We start from the raw sequence: 27,952 nt of genomic DNA, 5'->3' as shown, positions 1-27,952 counted from the left end.
TGATTTGTACTCAATGATACCCCAAATTACATTAAAGAAAGATTAGGATTTCAACTAATAAATTTCAAATTTAAATGATTAGGCCAAATGGAAAAATTAGATTTCCTCAATGTACACACTATTAATATGCTATTAGGCCCATCAATCAATGCTAAGTAGAAAAACCTCTCAAACTTCTCACTTAAAATAAATATAAATTACATTCATCAACAACAAATTTCCTAACCCCATGCAACTAATTTTACATTTGACTCAAATATAACAAAAACCCGAAAAAATTCCTTAACTTACACATAACACTATGACCCAAATTATAAATTGAACTCACAAGGATGCAAGACAAAAAAACAAGGTGCTTCTTATATTAATTTTTCTAAAATACATTACAATGTTGCAACATAACTATTCAAACACTAGTACCCAAAACGACGTCTACTAAGGCTTCAATTTGGAGAATAATGCATTAATATCCTTCAAATAAATGTGTTCACTCTTGATATCCTTGAAATCCTCAATCATTGCCTTGGGGTCGTCAGCATTAATGGTGTCTTTTGTTTTGAGTATGCAAGGCAAAGAAGAGACTGAAAACCGTTGAAATGGTGACCAACCCTCAACAACCACATTAATAAAAATGGTCTTCATCGTCCAATACCACATGTACATATAAAATTCAAACCCTTACGTTCAACAATGTTTCTTGATACGAAACCACTTTTGGAGAAGTTGCACAATCCAAACTAACACTATTACATATAAATACAAACCCTTTAGTTCAACAATGTTTCTTGATAGGAAACCACTTTTGGAGAAGTTGCACAATCAAATCTAGCACTGCTACATATAAATTCAAACCCTTCAAGTTCAACTATGTTTCTTGATAGGAAACCACTTTTGGAGAAATTGCACAATCAAATCTTGCATCAATGGTGCTTATGTCATGTCAAGAGGTAGGTGAGATGAACGGTGTAAATAGATGAGAATGTCAAATTTTGGGGGTCGGGGATGGTGCATGATGCATGCCATAGGTTGGGAGTTGAGTCGAAGGAAGGCATATGGAAAAGCTCGAAACTGTAATAATGGTTAACGAGAGAGCAGGGTTTGATGGACAGGTATCAAGATGGCAAAGTCTGAAACCTCGACAAAATGCCCACACATATTTGAACACAAAAACTTCTTCACTGTTCACTTGAGACCTAAGAGGTTAGGTTCCATCAATATTATTTGTTCACCAAAAGAGACGGGAAATGCGCTTCTGGTCCACAAACTTGAATTTATCGAAAATGAGACATTACATTTATAGATTATAAAGACCGTTTATGCAAAAACTAAAAACTTATTTCTACACATTTTTATGAGAAAACTAACCTCCTGGGTTATAGTGCATAATAATGGCTAACTACCTTACATAGCCAAAGTTCTTACAAAAAGATTGGCTACCTACTTTACATAGCCAAAGTTCTCCGAAAAAAACCATAAAATTGGCAAGCTTGCAAGTAAATGCATAGATTCATTCTTCTCCTATAAACTAGGTAACAACATAAACATTCTTGTTTTATCTAATTATGAACACAATAAAATGAGCATGAGACAAGGATTAACAGCAAAATGGGATTTATGATTGTATAATTATTTAAGAAGAAAGAATGAACTAATATATATTAAGTGGAGACAGAAACAATGCGCTACTCTATATCTCGATTCTCAATCAATCACAATTAGGTTGCATTTTTGTTTTTCTTTGAGAGCGTCAGCAGATTTAACTGCTGGTGTTTCTCAAGGTAAATCTGTCATCAACATATAGGATCTAAAAATGGCCAAATGTTGACGATGTTAGTGAAACACCTCCATAATGGAATCAAGAAGAAAGCTGCAGTCAATTTTGGTCAGAGGAAAGCATCGCTCCAAAGATACCTCACTTCTTGTCTTCTGGTACTAAATGGCTCCATTTTGTCTTATTGAATAATTGTGACAAAGTACATAGCGGAAAGCCAACCGTATTGGTAATTATTCATATAAATGTTTCTATCAGACAGAATGATGTTGAGAGCTGCAATTTAACTGCAACTAATGGGTATTTTTGTAGGCCAGCCAAATTTTTCTAGTAGTGCCAGAACCACACCATTTGACCACCCAAAACCCGTCTGCACCAATAGGATGAGAATGAAGATAACAACATAAATGTTCTATTCCATAAAAATATATGACAAGACACCTTGTTCAATTTGAAAAAATGGAAAACTAACATATATAGGGAAAATTTTGTATTCCATAAAAATATAAGATAAGGTCACCTCATTCAATTTGTGCAAATGGAAAATTAACATACCTGAGGTGTATATTCTCCACCATTTCCAATACTTCCACAAGCTTCTACATCATACTTTTCGTGCATTTGTTTTGTACTTTTAAAAGCTGCATAATTGGTCCTAAGCCACCTCCGAGCTATGTCTTCTGCTAGTTCTTTTCCTTCTTTGGAGGAATGTTTTTCTATACCTTCAATAATAATATGCTGTACTGGGGCCCATCCATTTGGAAAGTCCCTGCAGATAAAATAGTTAAATATACAACAACAAAAAAAAATAGTTTGATAGTTAACATTGACAATATCTAGTTTGCTGAAGGCTGCAATATCTAATGGAGTTGACAAAAGAAACCCACCACTGTTGCCCTGTATTCAACAACGATGTTGAGATTCCTGCCGGTTGAAGAAGTCCAGAGGTTCGGAATTTCTGAATCACCTTTTCTACTCTTGTAGGATCTTCAACATTTTAAATAATTAAAATCAGATCAATCTCAAACTGGTCAGAGAAATTTTAATTTACAAACTTTCCATGAATTCTAGCACCATCAATATGTCTCATGTTTGTAACTCAAAATTCCCATTACATTTAGTTGATATTCAAACGGCATATTATAATCCTGTTACTTTATCAACTCAGAAATCGCCCCTAAAATTGAAACATTGTAAGATGAAAATCAAAATTAGACCTCAGATATCACTACAGTAATTTAATTAGCATTAGTTGATTGGTTTCTCATGTTCTTCAATGATAGCCTTTTTGTTTATGTTAAAGTTAACAGTGTAGATTTTAAAAAAACAAATAAAATTGTGTTATTTGATTGATTCAAAATAATGCAGAAAAGCACGGCAAATATTTTTATTTTTAGCTTACAACCTGATATTACAAGTGTCTAATAGATTCTTTATTAGTTACAAGTCTGCAAAGCACTTTTCCACATTAGCATATATCCATAAAATTCAAGCAAACTCATACACCTTAGCAAGGTGGATGAATTGTAATTCCTTCTCGTTATGGCCTACTAGTTCATAAGTTAATCAGTCATTCAAAAAATGATGCTTGCAGACACCATGAACTGTGTGGGTGTGAGTGAATGTGTGTGTGTGTGTGCCTGTGCATGCGAGCATGAGAGAGAGAGAGAGAGAGAGAGAGAGAGAGAGAGAGAGAACCTGAATGAAAAACCTCTACCCATAATGGGAAAAAGTTGGAAGCAAAACTGTTTTTGTTTTGATTTTTTGTATCCCATGTGTAGATTTCCTGCATGGAATTAGGTCCATGATGCATAAGCAGCACAGTACATAACTCATAAAACTAAGATTAAGAGTGTTTTTTACTTTATTCTTAATGCTTTAACATATGCACTCTGCAAACCTCAGACTGCCGTTCAGTGATTTGAATGTTTTCACATTTGTGTTGGTCAAGCCAATAATCAAGCCACTGGCCCATGTCATTGTTCCAAAAGATAGCATCAATTGCAAGTTGCCGAGCAATAGAAGCTTGAGTGAAATCTTTAGCAACTGAATTTTTACCAAGAGCTTTGGCAAAAAAAGCTATATTCAACTCCATCTAGAGCACAGAAAAGATTAATAAAAACTAAGAGCATATCAGATTCTAAATAAAATGCCTTCTCTAGGAATGTAGACAATTTAAGATTGAAATACTAATTAGACTAGAAACATATCAAGATGATAAAGAAATAACTGAAGTGATGTTAAAATTCTGTGTTAATATTTAAGCTAGTTATTACATTCTTGTCATAAATTAATAAAATTGCATGTTCTTTGAACTCTATCAGATGTCTTTTCAAGAAAGGAAATACTTTGAAGTGGTGTGCTCAAACAAATATACCTGCAATAAATAAGTATTCAGATCTACAGGTATGATAGAAGTGGTATGCAATGTTGTAAGATTCTTCTGATTACTGCAAAATGATCAATATTTTCTCATTGAGATAAATCATGAGATACAACAGTAATTCAAAAATATTAGATCAAAGTAAAATTGAAATTAGTCACATGAAACCTTGCGAAAGTTAGTTGAATTTTGAAAAAAAGAAAAACTGAGAACAGATATATTTTATTATTTTTAATCTTTTGGACATAATATTATTTTTCCAATAAGGACAAGCGCCCAAATCTATGCAAACGTCTATGAAATAGAAGATCAGTATCTTTCACAACATACACCACTTAACATCTGAATCAAAGACTAGTACTTGTTTGAGATGGCACCATTAGATAGTACTAATATTGAGACACTATGGGTCTATCATCCTTCCAGATTGTGACTATGGGTCTATCATCCTTCCAAATTATGTTCTACTGTGAACTGAATCTAGTCCACAACTCTCATACTTCCAAGTATTTTCTCTTTCCAACTAAGTTTTTTCCACATCTCTCATCCTTCCATGCCATGCTCTACCACTAATTGATATTAATCCACATTAGATAAGAAATGGATTTTCAAATTCTAGTGTTTCTGTCATGATACAATTTCCAATTAAATTTATGTCATGATACAATTTCAAACTAAATTTCAATCCTCCAAAAGGTCTTGGCATAAGAAAATATTGAAAAAAAAAACAGGTTATTATTTTCCCCTCTATCACAGAGTCTGCACAAAGAATTTGTAACACCATCTCTACATGAAAAACTATACCAAGCCTTGATACTTGAAAGACAAATGAGACTTCCAAATAGATTGACATCTTATTGGCTGGATTTTATGATCCCTGTATAACCATGGAGCAAGTTTAAAAGTGTCTCAAATCATAGAGATCCTTCACAAAATATAATAGAAAGCTTTTCCATTACTCCATCTTCAATCTCTCCAAAAAGGACCTGATGCTTGGAGCTGCATTTTAGTAGACACCTTTCAAGTATTACACTACAAAGTTATTGGTATGAATATTTATCTGTTGTATTTAACTTTTGGGATCTATTCATATTGTTACTGTTACAGTGCCATTTTCTAAGCTCACAATTCAAAAGATATACCTGAAAACAAGTGTAGGCCCAGAAATATAATGCAGGAAAGACTGACAAATGAAATGGACAGGAATTAAACAACATGAAAAATGTTCGATGAAGCTCTTAAATTCATCCATTGATCAAAATATGATACAGTGTATGTATTTATCAATATGAAATGACTGTTTAATCTTCTAGATGACTATAGAACTTCTAGTGTGTCTAGGAAATATAGTTTATATAATATTATTCTACTACAACTAGGATTATATACAACAATGTTGCATTCCCACCTTATTCTACAAGGGTAGTGGTAAAAACATTGTTTGTGTTGTACATTGGACAACTTCTTGTTTATGGTGCATCATTTGCTTAATACGAAGCTCAAGTCTTTTGCAAAAGATTTTCATTGAGTGATAGCTTGATCCCTTTCACAGTTTTAGAATTTTCAAGAACCAAGATATGACTTAAGCTTACTTAGGGTACACATGGGAATTCTTCTAGAAATCTCCAGGTGTCATGTGATCTTATTTTATCTCATCACTTTATGTCACATATCATAAGATTTATACACTTGCCATAATCTTATGCTATCCTATGTCTCACCTTGGTCAATATAACCAAGCATACTGTAGTGACATTTTCACACATCGCCCCATTGCAAATGGGAAGCCCCACTTTTTTTCTCGTAGGTTAGTTCATTTGCTTAGTTTGCTTAGCTTGGCAAAAGTTTCTTTAGTCTTTAACCTTTTTCTTGTGAGAGGATGCAATGCCTTGATTGTCAGGATGTGATCAAGACAGCATGTCCATGTCTTGGACTAAGATGAGCAAACAAACTCCAGCTTCTTTTTGTCAAAAATGCTTAAGTATTGGATAGGAGTCAAGGACTTCATTGAGCAAGGATTCACAATGCAACTCATAGGTTAAGTCATGAGATAGGTTTAATGAATGATGAACAACTCTCAAACAAATGGAAGCGCTTCAAGGACTGGATGAGGAAGAGAGGAATCAATCAAGACTTGAGTGGATGAAAAATGGATATCAAAAATCTTACAAGTGTGGATGAAAGTTAAATTCCTTGACCTAAAGGAATCCCCAACTTGACTTCTCAAATTCCTTGACCTCAAAGAATGCCCGACTTGGCTTCTCAAATTCCTTGGCCTCAAGGAATCCCCCACCTCACATCTCAATTTCCTTGACCCCAAGGAATCCACAACTTGGAAGCCTTGAAGAGGTAAGGTCAAGTGGAGGTCACATTATCAAGATTGATGAGGGTTGATGAATGCATTCATCCATGTCTCCATGATTGAATGCAAAGATATAAAACTTGAGAGAAGACTTTTGAAGTTCTCCATGAGTTTCCCAAATCAATGATGATCAATCTTCCAAGTGTTAGCCGAAAGACATAAGTGTTGGTGAAGCTTTCAATGATTTCAACAAGTATGATCATCTCTGACCAAACTTGCAAGCAACTACCTTTTACTTGGAGAAATCAACGGTAATGAAGTGAATTTTTTTCCTTGACTCCAAGGAATCACCGACCTTCTCAATTTCCTTGACCCCAAGGAATCCACAATTTGGGGAGTATTGAAAGAGATAAGAGATGAAACTTGCATTGATTAAACTTATCCTTGGATTTTCAAAGTTGCAAGCAAAAATGATTTCAAAGATGAAAAGAGATTGAGCACCTCAATGAAGCAAGATCAAAAAGATCAAGGAGAAGAACGATTGAGGACAATAAAGTGAAATTTATCCTTGAAGTGGAGAAATCCACGACCTAGGTTCTCACTTTCCTTGACCTTAAGTTATCCACGAAGTAGCATATCACTTTCCTTGACTCCAAGGAATCCACGCCCAAGACATGAAGGTGAGGTGAGGCGAAAGTTATATTATCCAAGTTCATCCTTGAGAATTTTCAAGAAATTTGCAAATAAAATGTCTTTGATTGAAGTGAAGAAAGGCTGGAATGATCAACAAAATGGAGGGATGAAGATAAAATGTCATGCTAATTTTATCCTTGAGGTGGAGAAATCCACGACCCAACATCTCATTTTCCTTGGACTTGTTGTGACCTTTTCCACACATCACCCCGTTGAGAATGGGGACCCTCTCCTTTCCTACTTTCTAGGGTTTTTGTTAGTGTCTTGTGGCCTTCCGCTTCAGTTTTGTCAAGTTTTGAAGGGTTTGAGTCTTAAAGATTGAAAGTCAGTTTTTGCAAGCCAAGTGATAAAAGAGTCTGGACACCGTCAAAGTGCCCAGAAACGCCGAAGGATGAAGAACGTAATTGATTTGAGCGAATTCAAACAACTTTCTATTTTTGGAAAGTTCGCTTTTTTGCTTTTTCCTATTTTTTAGGAAGTTTCGTTTTTGGCATTTTTAGCTCGATCCCCGGGATGGCTATTTTTAGAAAGTTTTCCCTATTTTTTTAGGGATATCTGTTTTTTGCTTTTTCAAAGTGGGGACCTAGGGTTTGCACCAGCACCACTGACCTGCATCGAATGCAACCGAAAATTTACAGTTTTGACCCAAAAAGCTAAGTTCCTATATTTTAGGGGTCATGACGCTTCGGATGGATTACCTAAGTGTGGATTTCAAATATCATGTTAATCTGACGAAAATGGAAGAAGTTATTAAATTTTTAAGTTTTCCAAATATTTCTAAGTCTAGCTAATGGTGTTTAATGTTGTGACAGGAGCTTCTCAAAGTCCGCCCTCAAGGAAGGGAAGCATGGCCATGATCTTCATGAAGTCCGCGCCCCCCTTGGTGCCATAAAGATAGAAAAGTCCGCCCAAGGTGCAACTCCAAAAGTCTGCCATGAAGGTGAACTCCAAAAGTCCACCAAAGGTGCAAATGCACCAAGCATTGGAGCATGTTTGAAAAAGTCTGCCCAAGGTGAAGGTGCATAAGTCTCACAAAGTCCGCCACCCCAAGATGATGGAGAGGGAGCCCAAGAAAGTCCATCTTGAGGAAGGTTTGAAGGCCAAGAGCATAAGGCAAGTAAAGTCCACCCTTCAACTTATGGGAGCAACACTCAAAAGTCCGCCCTCATGGTGTATACTAAAGGTGTCAAGTCTTAAGAAATCCGCCTTGAGGCAAAGTATAATCAACTCCTCCAAAGTCCGCCTTAGATAGAAAGGTTTTGAGGTGCACAAGATGATAAAGTCTGCCTGAGGAGATGGCAAGTGATGTGTGAACATGAGAAAGTCTGCCCTCTTGCAAAGACCAAGTGCATGAGACAAGGAAAGTCCGCCTAAGACTAGTGTGCATTGGAGAGTGAAAGGCTTGAAGTCCGCCTTCCTACTTGGAGATAAATCAAGCAAAGTCCGCCCAAGGTGGAAAACATATGAGGTGCCTAAGACAAGTAAAGTCCGCCTTAGGAAGAAAGAAATTCCTAAATGCTACAAAAGTCCGCCTTGCAATGAAAGATTAAGAACTTCGCCCAAAGTAATTAATGATGAGACAAACTCAACAAAGTCCGCCTTGCTCATAATGGAGGTCAAAATAGGTCAAAGGTTGCTGACTAAGTTTTAAAAAATGGAATATTCTTCAAGTGATGTCAGCAGATTCATGAAAAATTCGAACTATTAACCAAATTAGAAAGTTTTTGTGGAAGATTAAGTTCGAATATGAACTCAAAGTTGAAATAGAAACTCGATATTTGAAGATCAAGTTCGAATATGAGCTGGAAAATCAAATTAGAAACTTACATTTGTGAGAGATTCGAACTAGATGAGGATGACATTGCAACTCAAAATTAAATTAGAAACTTTCTCCATGAGTATCTAAGACTGAAATCAAATTAGAAACATGAATTGGAAGAGGATCTGCATGTTTCTAATTATGAAATCCAACTTCAATACAAATAAGACATTCTTTCCTTCATTTTTACACACAAGAGTTCGAATTTCGAAGTGTTGAGAGCAGGTTGAAGAAGTTATCTAGCAGGTTTGAAGACATTTTCAGAAGCTTTTTGCAGGTTGGGCATATTTTTGGTGAAGATCTAAGTTTAACTGTCATTTTAAACTTGAGCATTCTCAGATTTTTGGGAGTCAAACCAGCTGATAGGAGGCAGATTCATCACGTTTTCTGAGTTTTCATCGCATTCATTTTATCTTCTTGTCTTTTTCTTCTCATTATATCGAAGGTGAAGTTGGTTTTGAAGGCAGATTTGTTAGATTTTCTGAGTTTTCTAAGTTTGTTGGAGGTGATTTTAACAGATTTGTCCAAAATTTCAATAAGAAAGATCAAGTTGGACTGAATATTCATACCTTCTTTCTGATTTCCCGCCTTTCAAAACAAGTTTGGATGAGATTGATGTTATTGCAGACCTAGTTTTCGGATTAAAATCAGAATTTAGAGTATGGAGTTTTATTATCATTTTCAAAATTCCTACATGTGAAAACTCCATTTTAATGACTAAGTATGAAAAATGAAGGAAACAACTTCAACCACTTGGTCATTCAAAACCTCAAATTTAAAATTGAAATTCTGATTTCTAACTTAGACTTCATGTGTTTCGCAGATTTCAGTCGCGATGAAGTTTCAAGTAGACAAGGATGCTCCTCCTTGTTGGTGTTTGTTTTATCATCTACCAAACATTAGAATAGGATACCCGAAGGTATTCTATCCTCTCCTGAAAAATCACTACTGATTCCAAGGTCTATATGTGTGAACAAGCAACTTTAGTGGAATAGCTTCTTGGGTGGTGTATGCTGAAATTTCAAGGGGGACTTACGTTTAACAAGTATCTTGAACTGCTGGACTTAGATGGATTTGGCAATTTTAGGCTCTTCTTTTTTTTGGATTTTATGGGGATTTAGACTTTCAAAAAAAGGGAAAAAGGATAGGGTTTAGGGAGGCTAATCTAATCCTACGAACTCCAGAGACGGTATCAATTGGGTGCTCTCGAGAAACCAAACCTTGCTTTGCCACACTAGGGACAACTACACAAAGTCGGTGCAATCTTCGATGGGTTGTGCTTGTGATCGTGATGTTGGGATGCACAGAGGACGGGCTCAAACTAACTTTGCACGATAAGATGGAAATCATCCATTTACCAAAAGTATGAGCGGAGATACACCATCAATTGACACTTATCAAATCCTTCATTCAAATTAACAATAATGAAAGCAAATCTAAATTAATTCTAACTAAGTGTTGAGGCAATTGAAACCATGCAAATCATTCAAATAATAGAGATTACAAAGCAGCGCACATGCAATATATTATCTAGAAATGACCTTAAGCAACAATACATCAAAAACGTCACACTCTCCAAATGAGAGGAGGTGGCCTTATATAGTTTTCAAGAATAAATGAACGGCCGAGATCAAACAGTGATCAAGGGCCCAGATTGAAAGCTACAAACCTTAATTAGGGTTTCCTAAAACTAACTACCCCTGACCAATGAGAAAATTACATTTGGGACGCTTGTCCTTCTTGCTAAATATGAACCATCAATGAAAATAGAAGGTTGTTGCATTGTGAAGTGTGCCCTTCTAGAAGCTTCTGGATAAGTCAGGTTCATCGAACCTGGACATGCTGACTTGGAGCGATCTGATTGGTTGGAAAATGACGAGGCACCACCTCAACGTGTTGGATGTCTTCCTTGAATTCTCCAATTTGTGTCAAGAATTCGTCTAAGTATGGAAATTTGATTCCTTCTTGTCGCCATTTGATTTTGCTTGGGAGCTTGTCTTTTTCAATTCCTTTCGGAGATGAAATCCTTCAAGAAGTTGGAAGTTTATTTAACTTTTCCCTATTTTCACTAAGTCTGGGAACTTTTCTTTCTTAATACCTTGAGATTCTTTCAAGTGCCTTGAATTTGGAGAAGAAATCTCTTCACGAAGTATTTCTCATACTTAGCCAAATTTTGGCCCTATCTATGCTCGAACGAACCTTGCTCGTGGTCCCGTCTTCAATTCTGAATTTGGCTTGAAACTCCATTTGTGTTTTCTGTGACGATCCTACCTTCAGCTGCCAATTTATGTTGCGTGGGAGGAGGGTAAAAGCTCTACATAACATCTTGCAAATATAAAATGATGGGATCAAGCTATTCAGACATTCCCTGCAATCATGCCCTCCTTCTTGATACCCTGAAATTTGGAGTAGGATTTCTCCTTGCCTTCATCATAATTGAGGAAATTGGAATTTTCTCTATGAAACATTTCCCATACTTAGCCAAATTTTGGCCATCTTCACGCTCGGATGAACCTTGCCCGTGAACTTGTCCTCAATCTTTCGTTTGGCTTGAAACTCCAGCTGCGATCTCTATGATGATCCCGCTTCTATTTCCTCTTGCAACCTGTGAAACCAAAGGAAACTAAGTTAGAAATCTATCTTGGATTAAAGAAAATCGAGGCTGCGAACGGCTAAGTGTTTGGAAATTTTATTTCATTTTCATACTTAGCCATGAGAATGGGATTTTCACATGTAAATTCTCCAACCTTTTAAAACTTCAAAACTTTCATTCCATTTAGTCAACAAAATGATTATTCTCACTAAAAAACTTGAACAAGTCCACAAAAATCATCTCTAACGGATTTTGAAAACTCAGAGAATGTAATAAATCTGTACTCAACCAACTTCACCTTCGATGGGGAGAGAAGAAAAAGACAAGAAGATAGAAAGATCTTTAGAAAAACTCAGAAAATCTGAAAGATCTGCCTCCTATTAGCTGGTTATACTCCCAAAATCTGCGGATTCTTTGACAAGAAGCTCACCCAGCTGCGAGCAATATCAAGATTTTCTCCAGATTTTCTCCAATCTGCAAACACTTCACTATGCTTTCCTTAAGAATTTCGAACTTCTTGGTGTAAAAATGAAGTTACAACGAAGTATTTGTAAATAAAGTTAAATCCTCAATCAAAAACCCTTAAAATCTTCCAACTAATGTTTCCAATTTTAACTTCATTCTTTAGGAAAGTGTTGTCATGTTTCCAAATTCGAAGAATATATCTTCCAAAAGTTTCCAATTTGGCTATAAGTTCGAAATATTTATTAATCTTCCAATATTCTCTTTTAAAAACTTTCCATTTTGGATTTAAGTTCGAAATCCTTATCAATCTTCAAATATTCTCTTTCAAAGAACTTTCTATTTTGGTCTCTAAGTTCAAAATCCTTATCAATCTTCCCATATTCTCCTTTTGAAAACTTTCTATTTTGGATTTAAGTTCGAAATCTTGAAGGATTTTCATGACATCACTTGTATTTTCGTTGATTTTGTTTGACTTTTATGTTTAGGCGGACTTTTGAAGACTCACCTTCATATTCATCAAACTTTGGCGGACTTTCCTGACCTCTCCAAGGCATGGCGGACTTTTAAGACATGGTTACGAAGGGCGGAGTTTGAAGACTTCTCCTTCAAGCATAGGATGGACCTTTTAACTAAGGCATGGCAGACTTTGAGAAGGCCTTCACATGGCCTAGAGCGGAGTTTTGAAGGTCTTCTTTGATGCTTTCCCTTTGCATGGCGGAGTTTTGAAGGGTCCCTTCAACATGGAGGGCGGACTTTGAGCAAAGCTCAATCAAGGTGAATTTTTGGCTAAGGCATAGGGTGGACTTTGGAACACACCCCCTAGGCGGACTTCTAAGACATCTCCAACATGGGCGGACTTCTAGACATCTCCAACATGGGCGGACTTCCAGACCTTTGCTCTTCAAGGCGGAGTTTAGAGGGTCTTCAACTTCACATGCCTTCCTTCTAAGGTGTTTGATGAGGCTTCCACACTTTCTTTCCCTACTCCACAAGTCATAGGGCGGACTTTGGTGTTAACTTTTCCTAGAGCGGACTTTGGTGAGTCCTCTAGCTTGGTGCTAGGGTAGGGCGGACTTCTAAGGATTCTCCTCATGGGCGGACTTCTAGACCTCTCCATCATTTTGCTATGGTAGGGTGGACTTTAGAGGTGGCACCAAAGATATGGTGGAGTTTAGACTTCCCTCCCCTTAGTCTTCCTAAACTATGGCGGACTTTGGAGGGTTGGCCACCAAGGTGCTAGGAGAGGGCGGAGTTTCAAGACCATTCACTCAGCAGCACCTTGGGCGGAGTTTTGGATGACTAGCACCATGGGCGGAGTTTTCGGAGGTGTTCTCCTTGGGCGGACTTCTGGGTGACCTTAACCACGGTGGACTTTGAAGGTCTTCCTCATGCATGGCGGACTTTGGTGTTCCCTCCCAACATGGCGGACTTTGAGCACCTCTCCATCATGGGGCGGAGTTTAGAGCTCTCTCTTCAAGGCAGACTTTTGGAGGCTCTCAAGAGGGCGGACTATATATGAAATATAACATTTAAGTATAAGTGGTTATACTTTAAGTTATATTTCATATATATTGTTAGGATGTTTGAGAGTGGTTTCGGACCTCTAGGACTAATAATGCAAAATCTAGTTTTTTGAGGATTCTCCAATTTTCCAAACTTAGTCAAATTTCAGGATCAGGATGACATTCCAGACAGCCAAATTTCTTAGAAAAAATTCAAAATTTCACAGCTTAATCAAATTTAACCGGATTAACTTGAAATTTGAAATCCATGCCTAGGTGGATCATCTGAGGCATCACGCCCCCTAAAATCTAGGGATTTGGCTTTTTAGGTCAAAACTTGGAATTTTTGAGTTCCAGTCGAAGCTGGTCAGTGGTGCAAGTGTGAACCCTAGGTTCGCATCCCGAAAAAGCAAAAAGCCTAAAATCTAGGGATTTAGCTTTTTTAGGTCAAAACTTGGAATTTTCGAGTTCCGGTCGAAGCTGGTCAGTGGTGCAAGTGTAAACCCTAGGTTCGCATCCCAAAAAAGCAAAAAAGCAAGCATCCCTAAAAAATAGGAAAAACTTTCTAAAAATAGCCATATCGAGGATCGAGCTGAAAATGCCAAAAACGAAACTTCCTAAAAAATAGGAAAAAGCAAAAAAGCAAACTTTCTAAAAACAGAAAGTTGTTCAAATTCGTCCAAATCAATTGCAATCTTTGTCCTTTGGCCTTTCTAGGCACTTTGACAACATTCAGACTCTGGTATCACTTGGCTTGCAAAAACTAGCTTTCAATCTCTAGGACTTGAACCGTTCAAAACTGAGAAAGGCTTGGCAAAAAATGAAGCGGAAGGCCACGGGACACTAACAACAACCCTAGAAAGCAGGAAAAGAGAGGGTCCCCATTTGCAATGGGGCGATGTGTGAAAAAGGTCACAACACTCTTGAATTAAGGATGAACTCGAAATGGAAGAATGTCAGTGATACAAACCTTGGACATATCAATCTGAGGGAGTTTAAGAAAAGGATGTTCGGCTTGGACAACCTTGTGCCTACTGTGACCACGCGTAAGATGATGAAGAGTGGCATCGTACATGTTGCTGGCTTTCTCCCTACTATGCAGTGCACAAAGTTGGTAGTTGAGTGTGCTAGGCACTATAACCCTGACAGTAAAGATGTTGTAGCACCAGACGGAAGAGTGTTGGCTAATATCAGTGATGTAGCCATAAGGGAGGCATTTAGAATCCCAGAATATCATAATGATGTATATGTGACCAAGGATGAGGCCAATCAAATGTATCAAGGCCACATGAAGGAGTACGAGGCCACCATCAATCATTCATGGCTAGATAAACCAAGAAAGGGGGCCTCTAAGCTATCAAAGAAGAACTTGGTGAGGGCATATTTTAAAGAAGATATTGGAGACATGATTGTCCTTTTAAACCGAATAATGGGTAATCCCCAAAGCGCTCCATTTGAGCCTTGGATGTATTACTTCATTAATGAGATGATGAATGGAGTCAAGATGATTGACTGGGCTCAGATGATAAGCAACAATTTGGACAGCCAGTTGAAAAATTTGGAGGGAGATAAAATCTTCTACATGAGTTTATATTTGTTCTATTCCCTTGCTAGAACTTACAGATACAGAGGCCTCACCTGCAAAGGAGAGGTGGGAAACAAGGAGAATCAGTTTCCTGTTTACGATTGTTACCCCCAAATGCATATGGAAGAAAAATTACATTTCAAGAAGGTGAATGATGCATTTCTGATGCATATCATGTGAACACTACAAGGTGGGTTACATCAGAGACTCTCTCAAGAGTCAAAAGACCTCATAAGCAGATTCAGGTATTGGTATATCCAATACCCAAAATTCACCTTATCAGAATTCAAGGATATACTGGATCTCCCTACAAGCTCCCAATTTATCCCACCAACCGAGTTGTGCTGCTAGAAGTTGTGAGGCAACTGGAGAGCTTCATGACGGTTCAGAGAGAGAAGCAGAAGAAGGCAGGAACATCTTCTCTTACTATTGGAAATGGATTGGAGACGTGTCCATCAGCACAAGTTGTTGTCACTGCTGAAAAGGAGTTGGCATGGTACCCCTTCTACCAATACAAGGCAAGAAGGAACTTTGATCCATTCCGTAAGATGAAAAGGGTAGAAGGAATTGTATTTGAACATGGGACTAATTTAGAGGATTATTGGGCTAATGCAGCTGATAGTTTTGAAATCAGAAGAAGATTTTGGTCAAGAATTCCCCTAGGCATGGTAAGAGCAACAGAAGTATTCAAGGTCGCTGATCAAGTGGAAGACAGTCCTGAACTTGAACAGTCGGGTTTCGAGAAAATAAGAAATGAGCCACTTGCCTTGATTGATTTGGCAGACGGGGAAAGATAGGATTTGGCATACCTTATGAAGATAGTGGTCGAATACTCTAAGTGGTGGACATCTGAGAAGACAAAGCAGCTAAAGTCCAAAGGCGTTGCCTTGACTTATGATTTGATGGGAATGGATGATTCTATGTCTTCCAACCATGGTATCTCTTCAGGCAATGCTCGGAATCCAAAAAGTGTTGGGTCCTGGAAGAGAAAAGAACCTGCTGGAAATTCTGGAAAGGCCAAGGGAAAGAAAATTATTGGGGAAAGGCGTGAATCAAATGAGGTTCATTCGACCTTGAGTGTTGCATCTGTTGTGCCTGACCAGAATACAATTGAAGAATGGGAGATGCACACAGATATGGAGGATAATGAAGTAAGAGTGCCTTCTCCTTCAGTTGAAAAGATAATGAGAGAGGTTGTCCAAAATCCAGCCAAGGAACAAGTTGAACCTCCAGCGGTTTTTCTTGATGGTATAGTTACTAGCCCTGGAGAAATAGATGGTGAATTTGATTAAAATACTGAGGAGCAATCAACCATTCCTGATTGGTTGAGAGAAAGGATAAGGGCTAAGGTTCCTAATGAGACCCACTCAGAAGAGAATACTGTAGCATTTTTGGCGAAGGTGAAAGAACTAGTTGTGATTAAACCACCTTAGCCAGCTAGAAAATTCTCTTTGATTCAGAGGGATAGTGCAAGGTTTAGAACGGTTCAAATAATTGTACCGAAGGAAAGACCCAGAGTGATGTTGCTTCGGAAGATTATAAGATCACTACAGTAGACTTGGGTAAGCCTACTCAGGCTCAAGAGATCCAATATTTTGATGATTCTTGCAACGCCCTCAAAGAAAGACTAGCCAAGGAAAAGGAGAAAAGAATTAAGGTTGAGGAAGAGAATCAGCAATGGAGAAAATATGTTCTCCATCTAACTAAGCCACTTAATCATGAGATACCAGTTACCCTTTCGCAGCCTCTTCCGCAAGAGTCGATGAAAGATTATGAAGACATCAAGGGCACATTCCAGCAAGTTAAGGAATGGACCTTAGATGCTTCGACACGGGCTAACATACTTGTGGAAAATTTGGTATCAGCACATGAGTCGGCTTCTTCATTAGTCAACAGAATTCAGGACTTGGCTACAAATTGGGAGGATATTGAGGAAATCCAAATGAAATACTTCCACAATTGAGGATTATCCGAGGTCTGTCAAAGCAAGACTTGATAGATGCAGGTGTCATCCAGGCTGGGGATAAGTGTGATTTTAACACTTGGTATTGCGCTTTGGTGAGGTCCTGAAGAAATCTGAGACTAAGCGTTTTAAGAATGAGAAGAATGTCAGAGAAATTTTAAGTAAAGTGTTTCATGTGGCATCAAAAATTTGAAAAAGAGAGGGCATGCGAGAAAAACACCTGCAGGCAAAGAACCTAAGAGCCAAAATTCAATCGAGCTTTTTCAAAGTCTTAGGGATGATTGATAAAGGGGATCTCTCAAGAATTGCAAGTTTTCTCCTCATTGACGAAAACTTTCTTGCCTAGGTAGTTGAGTGGGAGTGCATCCTCGCCACGTGTACTAATGATGTGGAAGTCGTCGACCTCCATATTGGTAACTTGCCAAGTGTCACTATGGAAGAGGTTCGACTCATTGTGTCCAGATACATTGAATCTGCAAAACGGGAAACTGGACACTCACCTCAATGATAATAGCAATTGTGTCGCATGTCACTCTTTAGTTTGTCTAAACTGATAGAGTTTTGAGAAACCCTAATTAGGTTTTGTAGCTTTCAATCTGGGCCCTTGATCACTATTTGATCTCGGTCGTTCATTATTTTCCGAAAAACTATATAAGGCTACCTCCTCTCATTTGGAGGGTGTGAGGTTTTTGATATATTGTTGCGTGAAGGTCATTTTTTCAAATAATACATTGCATGTGTGCTTTCTCTTAAGGCTTTGTAATCTCTGTTATTTGAGTGATTAGCATGGTTTCAATTTCCTCAACACATTAATTAGAAGTTAATTTAGATTTGCTTTCAAAGTTGTTAGAGTTGAATGAAGGATTTGATAAGTATTAATTAACGGTGCATCTCTGCTCATACTTTTGGTGAATGGATGATTTCCATTTCACTGTGCAAAGTTAGTCTGAGCCTATCCCTTGTGTATGCCAAAACTTCGATCATAAGGACAACCCATTGAAGATTGCACCCACTTTGTGTAGTTGTCCTTAGCGTGGCGAAGCAAAGTGCGGTCTCCCGAGAACACCTAGTTAATACCATCTCCAGAATTCGTAGGTTTAGATCAGCTTTCTTAAACCCTGCCCCCTTTTTCCCCTTTTAGAAAATCTAAATCCCGAAAAATCCAAAAAAAGAGAGAGCCTGAAATTGATAAATTTATCTAAGTCCAGAAGCTTGAAAGACATTTGTAAACGTAAGTCCCCCTTGAGATTTTCAGCATACACTACTATTGTGACCTTTTCACACATCGCCCCATTGCTAACAAGGACCCCCCCTTTTTTGGGCTTGTTGTGTTGTTAGGTTAGTGTTTTGGCTACTTAGTGAGCAATTTTGTGTTTCCCATGCCCGAGTCTCAAAGTTTTGATCATGCCTAGTGTCGTCTAGGGTTTTTTAAGTTATAGGATCAAGTTGCAAACGTTGATATTATAATGATCCTAAATTTTGTCTAAGTGTTAACCTTCTTGAGCATTAACGTGTTTTTAAACATGCGCATCAGTGATTTTAAAGTGCCAAGGTATTCCCAGACCTTTTGGAGTTGTTTTCTCGCTCCTAAGGTATTATTTAAATTGATTTCGCACTTTATCCCAATAATTTCCTAGCGTTTCACTCAATGTTTTGGAAAATTTGCCTAAGTCCAATCTAATTTTGAAGTTTCTAAGCGATTTTGAGTGGTTAAAACGTCAAATTCCTAAGGGAAATCCATATTCGAAGGGTTAGAAGGTCAAATTCCATGCTAGAGATGCTTTTTCCCTCATATTCCAAACTACCCACCCTTTTCCCCCACTCAAAATCCACACTACACATGGGTTTCCCCTGAAATCCATACTGGCTATGAATTTCCACCACTGTTTATCCATGCCTGGATCGATTTTCCCCTGGAAGTGCTAAAATTTAGCTAAGTGTCAGGATTTTTCCAGACTGCCATCGATTTTCCAACAGGAGTGCGGACTACAGTGCGGACAACGTTGAGGATGATTCCATGCCTGGGTCGATTTTCCACCAGAATGTTTTGTGACAAGTTAATGCGCATTTTTGTGCAGACTCTAAGTCCATACCCAAGTCGATTTTCCACTGAGAGCATTTTGATGAGTTTTAAGTCCGGATTTTCATCCAGACTGAGGTTGATTTTCCACCAGGGAGTGTTTTTTTGCAAGTAAAGTGAATTTGGAGTGTGGATTCCTTGTCCAGACTGCCATCGATTTTCCCCTAGGGTGTTTTGTATGCATTTTAATGAAATTTTGCATGGATTTTTATCCAAGCTAAGATCGATTTTCCCTTGTGGGGAATTTTTGACGTTTTAAATGATTTTTTTAATGGGATTTTTTAATCCCTACCCAAATCGATTTTCCCCTGGAGGCTCAATTTTGACTGACTTAAAATTGAAATATTTAATAAGTGAGCCCCATTTTAATTGTTTTTAAATGATGATTAATGATTATTTAAAATTTTTAAAGCAAAAATTAAATAACTTGCAATAAGCATTTAATGTTTTTACCCTTCTAGAAGCAAGTTGGTTTTTACCAAACAAGTATATAAGCAAGTGTTTTATCCCAAATTGCTTGTGTGGTGAAAGTGAGAGGCAAAAGCAAGTATAAGAGAGGAGTCTCCAGCAATATTGAAAGGCGATTTTTCTCTCTTATTGGCGAATTTTGGCGAAGTGTTGAAGTGAAGTGTTGGATTGAGGATTTCTTTCCTCCTCCATTTTTTCCAGCTTGGCAATCCATCCCCATTGCTGCCATTGAAGACCATTTCCAGATTTTTCGATTTTTCCAAGTTTGGCGATTTTTGGTGAAAGATGGCGATTTTTGGTGTTTGGTGACTTTGGCGTTTTTCTCCTCCATTGCTACTTGCTGTTCCAAACCTCCATTGTTGCAGATCTGAGCTACATTGAAGACATTTTCAGGATTCCAAAAATGGTGCTATAGCTGGGAAAGTTTGATTTTTTATTTTGCAAGTGTTGGGAGTTTACTTTGGCGAATTCCATGAATGTTTGATGCTACCTTTGCCTCCCTACTTGCTTTCATTTGCTTCAGATCTGAGTTTGCTTCAGATTTAGACCTCCATTTTTGGTTGTGCATTCAATTTTCAGACTTAACTTTTATTGCCCAGCCAGCTGCAACTTTAGCAATTTACATTTGGAGAAATTTTGGAGGTATTTTGGAATCATTTTCAGACCATTAGAAGGTTGTCTTAAGGTCTGCGACTGTGCTGGCTGCTTGTCCTCAGAAATTTATCTTTTACCAGCCATAACTATGTTTCCAAAATTAATTATTTTCATCAAGACTGATTTTTATCAAGTTTGTGCATATTTTTGAAGGATTGCAACATGTTTTTTGAAGTTAATTTATTAGTTGCAGGTTGTCTTCAGATTTGTTGACCGCGGAAGGTGTCTTCAAACATACCTTGTGTGAAAACACAACCTTTCACACCTTTCCTTAGTCATCGTTGATCCGGTATACTCCTTTGCATTTTAGTTTGCATATTTTCTAAGCATCAGGAGGTATTAATGAATTTTTTAGAGGGTTTCCATGCCCTAGCGTTGTCACACTTTGAATCTAATTGTCGAAATCTACCAAGAGTATGGATTATTTTCCTGACTTTATCCTCTAATTAGCTAAGATCTTTAGAAAGTCAGGAATTTTATCAAGAGCATTATTTATTTTCCTAAGTCTAACTTCAAGCTTCATACAGGTACGATGTCGAAGTTCGGATTTAAGGAAAAGAAAGAACTATTGAAGATGTTGGAGACTGGATTCTATCCAAAGCTCAAGATTTCATCCAGATGGAAGAAAATCACAGATACAAACATGCATTTCCTAAAGTTGGACCGGATGCGACAACGGATGTTCGGAGTCGGAAATCAAGTTCCTTCCCCAACATATGCGAACATTATGAAGAGTGGTATTTTTCATGCCGTTGGATTTCCACAATCCATACAATGCAGTAAACTTATCCTGGAGTGTGCATGATGTTATGATCCGCTCACGCGAATGATCAAGACTCCTAAGGGCATTGTTATTGCCTACCTTGCTAAGGATGCTATTGCTGAGGTGTTCGGAATTCCACACGGAACAGATATGAAGGATGTGACCAAGGATGAATATACAAAAAGATACACGAAGAAGATGGGTGCATGCAAGAATATGATAAACAAAGAGTGGATGATTGAGCCTAGGTCTCATCATTCTAAGGCTCCCAAGACACTCATGTGCATAGACTTCAAAGAGGAGTATAGCGACTTAATATTCCTACTCAACAGAGTGATGGGGATGTCGCAGGGAGCAATATTCGATGGATGGATGTTCTATTTCATCCAGGATTGTCTTAGAGGAAGATTAGTAAATTGGTCTAAGATTATAAATGGCATTGTGGACTTTCAGTTGATGAATGTAGAGTGGTCCAAGTCATTCGCCATGACTTCTTACCTGGTATACCTGCTTGCACGGTTTGTTTCATACAGAGGATTGCTATGCAAAGGTGAAGTTGGGAATTGGCAAGGACAATTCAGGAGTCATGAATGCTACCCCCAGCTGAACATGTACAGAATTGAAGACTAAAGGAGAGTGAATGATGCATTCACTATGTACATCACATGGATGTTGCAAGGCGGAATCCACAAAAGATTGTCCAAGGAGACAACAGAGCTAATAGAGAAATACGGATCGTGGTATATTCAGTTTCCCCCTTTCACGTACCTTAGGATTCATGGGTTTCAATCCGAACCCTACAGGCTTCCTAAGTATCCATCCGACAGAATGATCTTGTTGGAAGTGGTGAGACAGCTTCTAGAGTTCCATGTCATTCAAATAGAGAAGCATAGGACAGGCATGACATTCCCTATTTCAGTTGGGAAGACGTCAGAGGTTTGCCAGTCTGCCATAGCCTCTAGCACTGCAAGTCAGGAGCTTGCATTCTATCGATTTGCTACATATAAGAAAAGAGAAAGATTTGATCCAGATAAGAAAGTTGGAAGGATCAGGGGAGAGAAGTTCATTCACAAAGTTGACACAGAAGATTATTGGGCCAACCTGATGGTCGAGCAAGCAGTGAAGAGAAGATTGTGGTCGAGAATGTCAGTGGATTTCATGAGGAAGTGTGGACTTTTCTTCATTCCTAATCAAGTGTTAGATAATAGAGATCACACGCATCCGCAGAATGAGAGTGAAATGAAGAAGGCAATCTTATTGCCAAATTGGTCAGAGTCAGAAGAGATTGACCTGAGTGTATTGATGAGAGAGGTCTTGAGTTTCTCCCGTGCATGGGTAGATATACAAATGAATAAGTTAGTTGATATGGGTGTTCCCTTCACTTATGAAAGGATGGAGCCGGAAGAGTCTACTTCCGAGGATGATCAAAGGACTATCAATGATGTCAAGATTCATACAGACGAAGAGAGTCAAGCTCCCAAGAGAAGGAAGAACACGCCAGGAGAAATCAAGGCTAGAGGGAAGAAGATTAAGGAGGTGAGGAAGAAACAGAAGACTATCATTCCTCCACCTATCATTCCTTCACCACCTCTCAGTGTCTCATCAATCAAAGTGATTGAAGTAACAGAACAAAACAAGGAGACTCCGCAATGTTCCAACATAGTGATACTACCAGGAAATATTCAGGAGTTACATGCCACAGCAACATCTGCACCTCCAAATGAGAATGATGATCAGTCGGGATCCCCTACTGTCTTTTTGGAAGTTAGTTTGGGAAATGAGATATACGATTTGACCAGGAATAATCCTGATGATGAAGATGATGTTATCTCGGCATTGAGAGGACTTGATCGAGAAATGTGTCTCGATGATGCCATGGAGATGGTCGTTGTTCCTGATTGGCTAATGAGAAGTATGGAGAAAAGTAAGAAAATGATAGAGGCACACCTATTGATGACATTGATGACTACCTAGCTAGGAGTGCTAAGGAGAAGGAACCCAAGAGAGCTGAGATTTTGTCGCACATAGCTAGAGATGAGACAAGAATGCGCATTGCGCAGATTGTTGTTCCTATTGCAGGCATGACAGAGGACATTGCTACTCCTATGGATTTCCAAATCACTTCAGTTGCCCTTCGTCGTACATCCAAAAAGCAAGAATTTCAGGAGGTTGGTGAAAACCTCAAGGCAATCGATGCAAGGTTAGACAAAGAGATTGTGAAGAAAGAAAGGTAAAGAGAAGAGAATATCAGACTTAGAGAGTATATTGCAGGGATAAGGCGTGAAAATCCCACCCTTATTTCCCCTATTACAGTTGACCATGGAATGCATTCACACTATGAGGCAGCGAGAGATACACTCTCGAAGGTGGAAAAGTGGATTGAGAATACAAGAAAGCAGGCAGATGATTTCCTTACTCAGTTTGTCCATGCTTATTATAGGACAACAGGGCTCACATTTAGAATCCAGTATTTGGAGGGAGTTTGGGAAGAATTTCGGCCTATTCAAGAGAAGACTATTTTACGCCTCCAGGCTTTGAAGAAAATTCCTAATTCCACCTTGGTCAGCGAGAACATTGTGCACAGTGGAGATAGATATGATTTCTATGGTTGGTATTACTCATTAGCCGTGAAGAAATCAACTTATGAGAACACCCAGTCAAGTTGTATGGAGATGGAGGGATTGATTCAGGACATTCAAATGAAGATCCTTGCCTCGATTGAGGAATTATTGGGTGTTGATGTTAGTGATGCTAGTGGTTTACACTTAGTCGAATTAAGAGATAAGATGAAATTTATGTATTTTTGCCAGTTAGACTCTTTGAAGAAGAGTTAGATAGACGACTTGGTCTCTTTGTTGATTCATGTTCATAGTTCGCAGAAGCTCATGCAAGATTGAGAGAACACTTTGGATGCTTGCTCGGATTCACTGGACGTGATTGATTTATAGCAAGATACCTTGCCTAGCATTTCCATGGAGGAGTTAGATTCAGTATTGGCTAGATTCTTGGAGTATGCTAAGAGAGAGAGATATGCATGGAGGAATCTTCTAGAAGATTCTCTATTTGATAACTACGTATCTTTTTATTGGGCCATATGTAGGTGGCACCATTTTTAATGTAAACCCTAATTAGGGCAATTCTAGGGTTTTGTTGGCATGATCTCGGTCATTGATCTTGGATCAATCTTGGCCATCCATTTTGTAAGAGACTCTATATATGCCTCCTTGTCTCTCATTTGTAAGAGAGAGTTTTTGTAGAATTGTTGGTATATGCTACAGCTATTTGAATCATAATCATTGTTCAATTGTTGGTGATTTTGCTCTTCAAGTATTGTCTTTGCATTCATGGTTCTCAATTCCTCCAAGTTTGATTAGAATTTTAGTTTAGAATTTATTTTCATAGATTGAGTGAAAGATTTGTTGGATATACTTGTGTGGAATCTTTAATCCATACCACTAGCCTCTTGCCGCTAGTAAGTGTGCCTTGTGTGGTCAACTAAAAATTTGAGTAAGCTTAACTTCAACTATTACGCGTCCCTTGACAAGCATCAACTTGGATGGTGTCAACGTTTGATGGTGATAGTCTGAAAATCCTTAAGTATACCTTAGACGATTGCACTAAGTTTGTGTCAATACCTATTTGTGAGACCTCGCCTAGTTTGATTCCACTAGATTTGTTCATCATTTCCTACATTCCTAGGCTTAGAATATATTTCCTGAGCCCTATTCCTTTTGTCCATTTTTTAGTAAGAAGTAAATCCAGAGCCCTATTGATAAATCTTAAGTTGTCAACACACCTACTCCGTATCTTCATGATAATCCAAACATTTGCGTAAGTCCCCAAGTGAACACAGCAATTCACATCAACCATTGAGTTACCCACTCGTCAAGACCTGACATGTAGAAACCTTGAAATCATTTTAGTTGATCTCATTCTTAGCATCTGAGGTGATTTTGTTCAAGAGAGGGTAAATTACCTTTGGTATTTTATTTTGTAATGTTATGTGCCTAAAACACACATCAACAACTACCCAAGTAGCTATCCCACTAAAGTCGCTTGTTCGCACATATAGACCTTGGAATCAACAGTGATTTTTCAGGAGAGGATAGAATACCTTTGGGTATCTTATCCTAATGTTTGGTAGATGATAAAACATACACCAACAGGACTCAAGGAATCCCCCCCCCCCATCTCATTTTCCTTGACTCCAAGGAATCCGCGACCTAGGGTAGCATGGCAACAATGATGCTTGGATAGCACTAGCTAATGCAAATAAAAAATGTCAGCCTTTGAAGGAAAACATTTCAAATTAAATTTGAAAACGCAAAAACAAGTCGGCTTCCCCTTGGAAATTGAAAACAATGCAAATCATTAAAATGAAAGGTCGTCCTTTTAGGGGAATGCCAAGGGTCACATCTCAAGATGAAGCGCTTATATATGATTGATTGAGCATTTCATTTGCCCAACAGTCCAATCGAATTACCTTCAGCAAGCAACGAATTACCATCAATCAGCAATAAGCAAATTTGATCAGCATAAGCTTGAAGCGAATTCATCACATCAACTTGAAGGAAAATTCCATGTTGTTGCAGCGATTGTGATGAGCAACAAAGGCAATTTTCAGATTGATTCTCAAAAAATTTCCAGCATAGCAAGGGTGAAATCAGAGGTTATTCAAGCAAATTTAAGGCAGAGATAAGATGAATTACAAGCAGTAATAAGACAAATTCAAGCGAAATTAAAAGAGCAGATTTTGAAATCAGACCTGAAGGAGGAAGGTCCAAAGACTCCAAACAGAAACAAAGGATAAAATCAGATCCTCTAAAGGACCATCAGACCTAATCATAGGGTGCAAGCCTAAACAGATTTTACTGATTCAAATGAATTTTGTGTGCAAAATGTATTTTTCAGATCTGAATCGATCTTTAATTTATTACTCGATTGATCTTTGATTCATGTTTTCTTTTCAGGTTTTGAAGTCAGTGGAGAGATCAACATATTCACAAGTATGAAGATGTGACCTGAGGAAATAACTTCAAGGAGGATTTAAGACAGTGAAGGCTACATTGTAAAGATCTAAATTCGAAGGAGGTATCAAAGAAAGAGCTCAACAACATCTAGGATGAAAGGCTCAAGGTTTCAAACAAGAAGGCTTCTATCACACCAAATCTCATCAAGGTTAGAGCTTCAAGTGAAGCTGGAGTAAAGGCAAATCAACATCAAAATGAAAGATTCAAGGCATTGCAACTTCTACGTGGAAATAGCCCTACAAAAATCAAGGTCACAGGTTCAAGAAAAGATATCAACATAGCCAGTGAAGAGGTGCAGCTCACGCTCGGATGCAAGACTCAACAAGGTAGTGAAGGGGTCAAGATTCACAAGCTTGAAGGATGAGACGTGCAAGATACAACATCATCTATCTTCACAGACAGCAGGGAGAGAACTTCACAATGATACAATGGAAGACTCGCCACATCAGGATAGAGGAATTCCAAAGGAGGAAAAGAACAGCTCGTTGGAGGATTTACAATATCAAGATTCACACTACATCAAGGCTCATGAAGAGCAATGAATACTTCAACATGAAGACTCATCAACACAAAGGGAATACTTCAAGATCAAAGAAGCGGATGGAGGGGAAGCTCTCTACAACACTTCAGCAAGGCAAGGAAGATCAATCACCAATACAAGGAGAAGGTCAAGTACACCAAACGTAGACGTCATAAAGTCTTCATCAAATGTAACACAAAGGCAAAATTCCCAAGTATGAAGAAGGATAGGTGAAAGTGATCAAATCAAAGATGGATGTGTGTCCTAAAATGTAAAGTGATCACACCATCATTACCACTTTGTAATGATCTACAAGATGAGCAAGTTGAGGTGGCGCCTAGTCATCATCAACCCAATCACATCATTCTAAGTCAAAGTGTCCAAACTCAATGTACTTGACTCATCCAACGTGGAGGATAACTACCCCATGTGGAGGAACAAAGTTCAATGTACCTGACCTCATCATTCATTGGTGCACATTCAAAGATGGATGTGTGTCCTAAAATGTAATCAAATCATAGGTCAAGTATTAAATGTGATGCAATGTTGTAAGAATTACTTTTACCAAATCTTTTACTCATTGCCCCCTTTTCATGGAAGTGTCTACTTCTAGGGGGCCTTGGATAATCAAGAATGGTTGCAGAATGCTTTGGCATAAAATTCAGTTGCCCACAATTAGTTTTCTGTGGAAGACAATGTGTATGACAAAATTTCAGCAACAGAGCTCCTCTCTCAGTTTAGAGGAGATGAGGCAGTTCAGGCAGATATGGCCATGTTTGTCAAACCCAAGTTTAGTAAGCTTCATGAGGATGTTGATTCTTCCTCTTTGAGTGAAAGGTCAGATGTAATATTTTTAATCTTTTATAAGTAAGATTTTCCTTGTTTCATGGCATTGTGCTGATGTGATTCTCATGTTTTAAGAAGTACTATAAGATGTTATTTCTTTCAGAAACAAAAAATCACATCAACAAATATCCCATTACTTTTTGGTCCCTCTGTGTAAACCATTGTCTAGACTTCATGTTAGAGCATTTTGTAAAGACTTGATAGAGTGATATCAATTGCGGAAGAGGTAAAATCCATAACCAAATAAATGTCTGGCCACGCATGGATCTTATGGTCAAGGAGGACATAAATAGTATACAATGAATTTGTCTGGCCTAGAACTACTGACTATCCCACACATTCAGTACGGGTGCATACACTTAATACTTAAAGCCCAAATGTTTGCTAGTAATGAGTGAGCACAATCATGCTATAAGGCAGGCAGGAAAATGACATTAAATTTGTGGGAAATATATTTTATAAACCTTTTTGTCAAGTTTCTCTAAAGGTTGTGAGACAACTGGTGACTGATGTTT

General features: G+C 38.1%; 1 protein-coding gene across 1 annotated transcript in view; it reads right to left on the bottom strand.

The window, feature by feature from the left end:
* Positions 1-1,594: 1,594 nt before the first annotated feature.
* LOC131038143 (probable trehalase) overlaps positions 1,595-27,952 on the bottom strand; it is an 86,873-nt gene continuing 60,515 nt past the window's right edge. Inside the window, exons 6-11 of the mRNA XM_057970475.2 lie at positions 4,149-4,221; positions 3,672-3,866; positions 3,470-3,557; positions 2,659-2,758; positions 2,327-2,540; positions 1,595-2,141 (exon numbers count right to left, since the gene is read on the bottom strand). Coding sequence (XP_057826458.1) covers positions 2,055-2,141; positions 2,327-2,540; positions 2,659-2,758; positions 3,470-3,557; positions 3,672-3,866; positions 4,149-4,221 — 757 coding nt within the window. The 3' untranslated portion in view covers positions 1,595-2,054. The remainder of the gene's footprint in view (positions 2,142-2,326; positions 2,541-2,658; positions 2,759-3,469; positions 3,558-3,671; positions 3,867-4,148; positions 4,222-27,952) is intronic.

This window comes from Cryptomeria japonica, chromosome 11, assembly GCF_030272615.1.
Source record: "Cryptomeria japonica chromosome 11, Sugi_1.0, whole genome shotgun sequence".
Taxonomy (NCBI): domain Eukaryota; kingdom Viridiplantae; phylum Streptophyta; class Pinopsida; order Cupressales; family Cupressaceae; genus Cryptomeria; species Cryptomeria japonica.
This window is presented reverse-complemented; position numbering and strand designations above follow the sequence as displayed.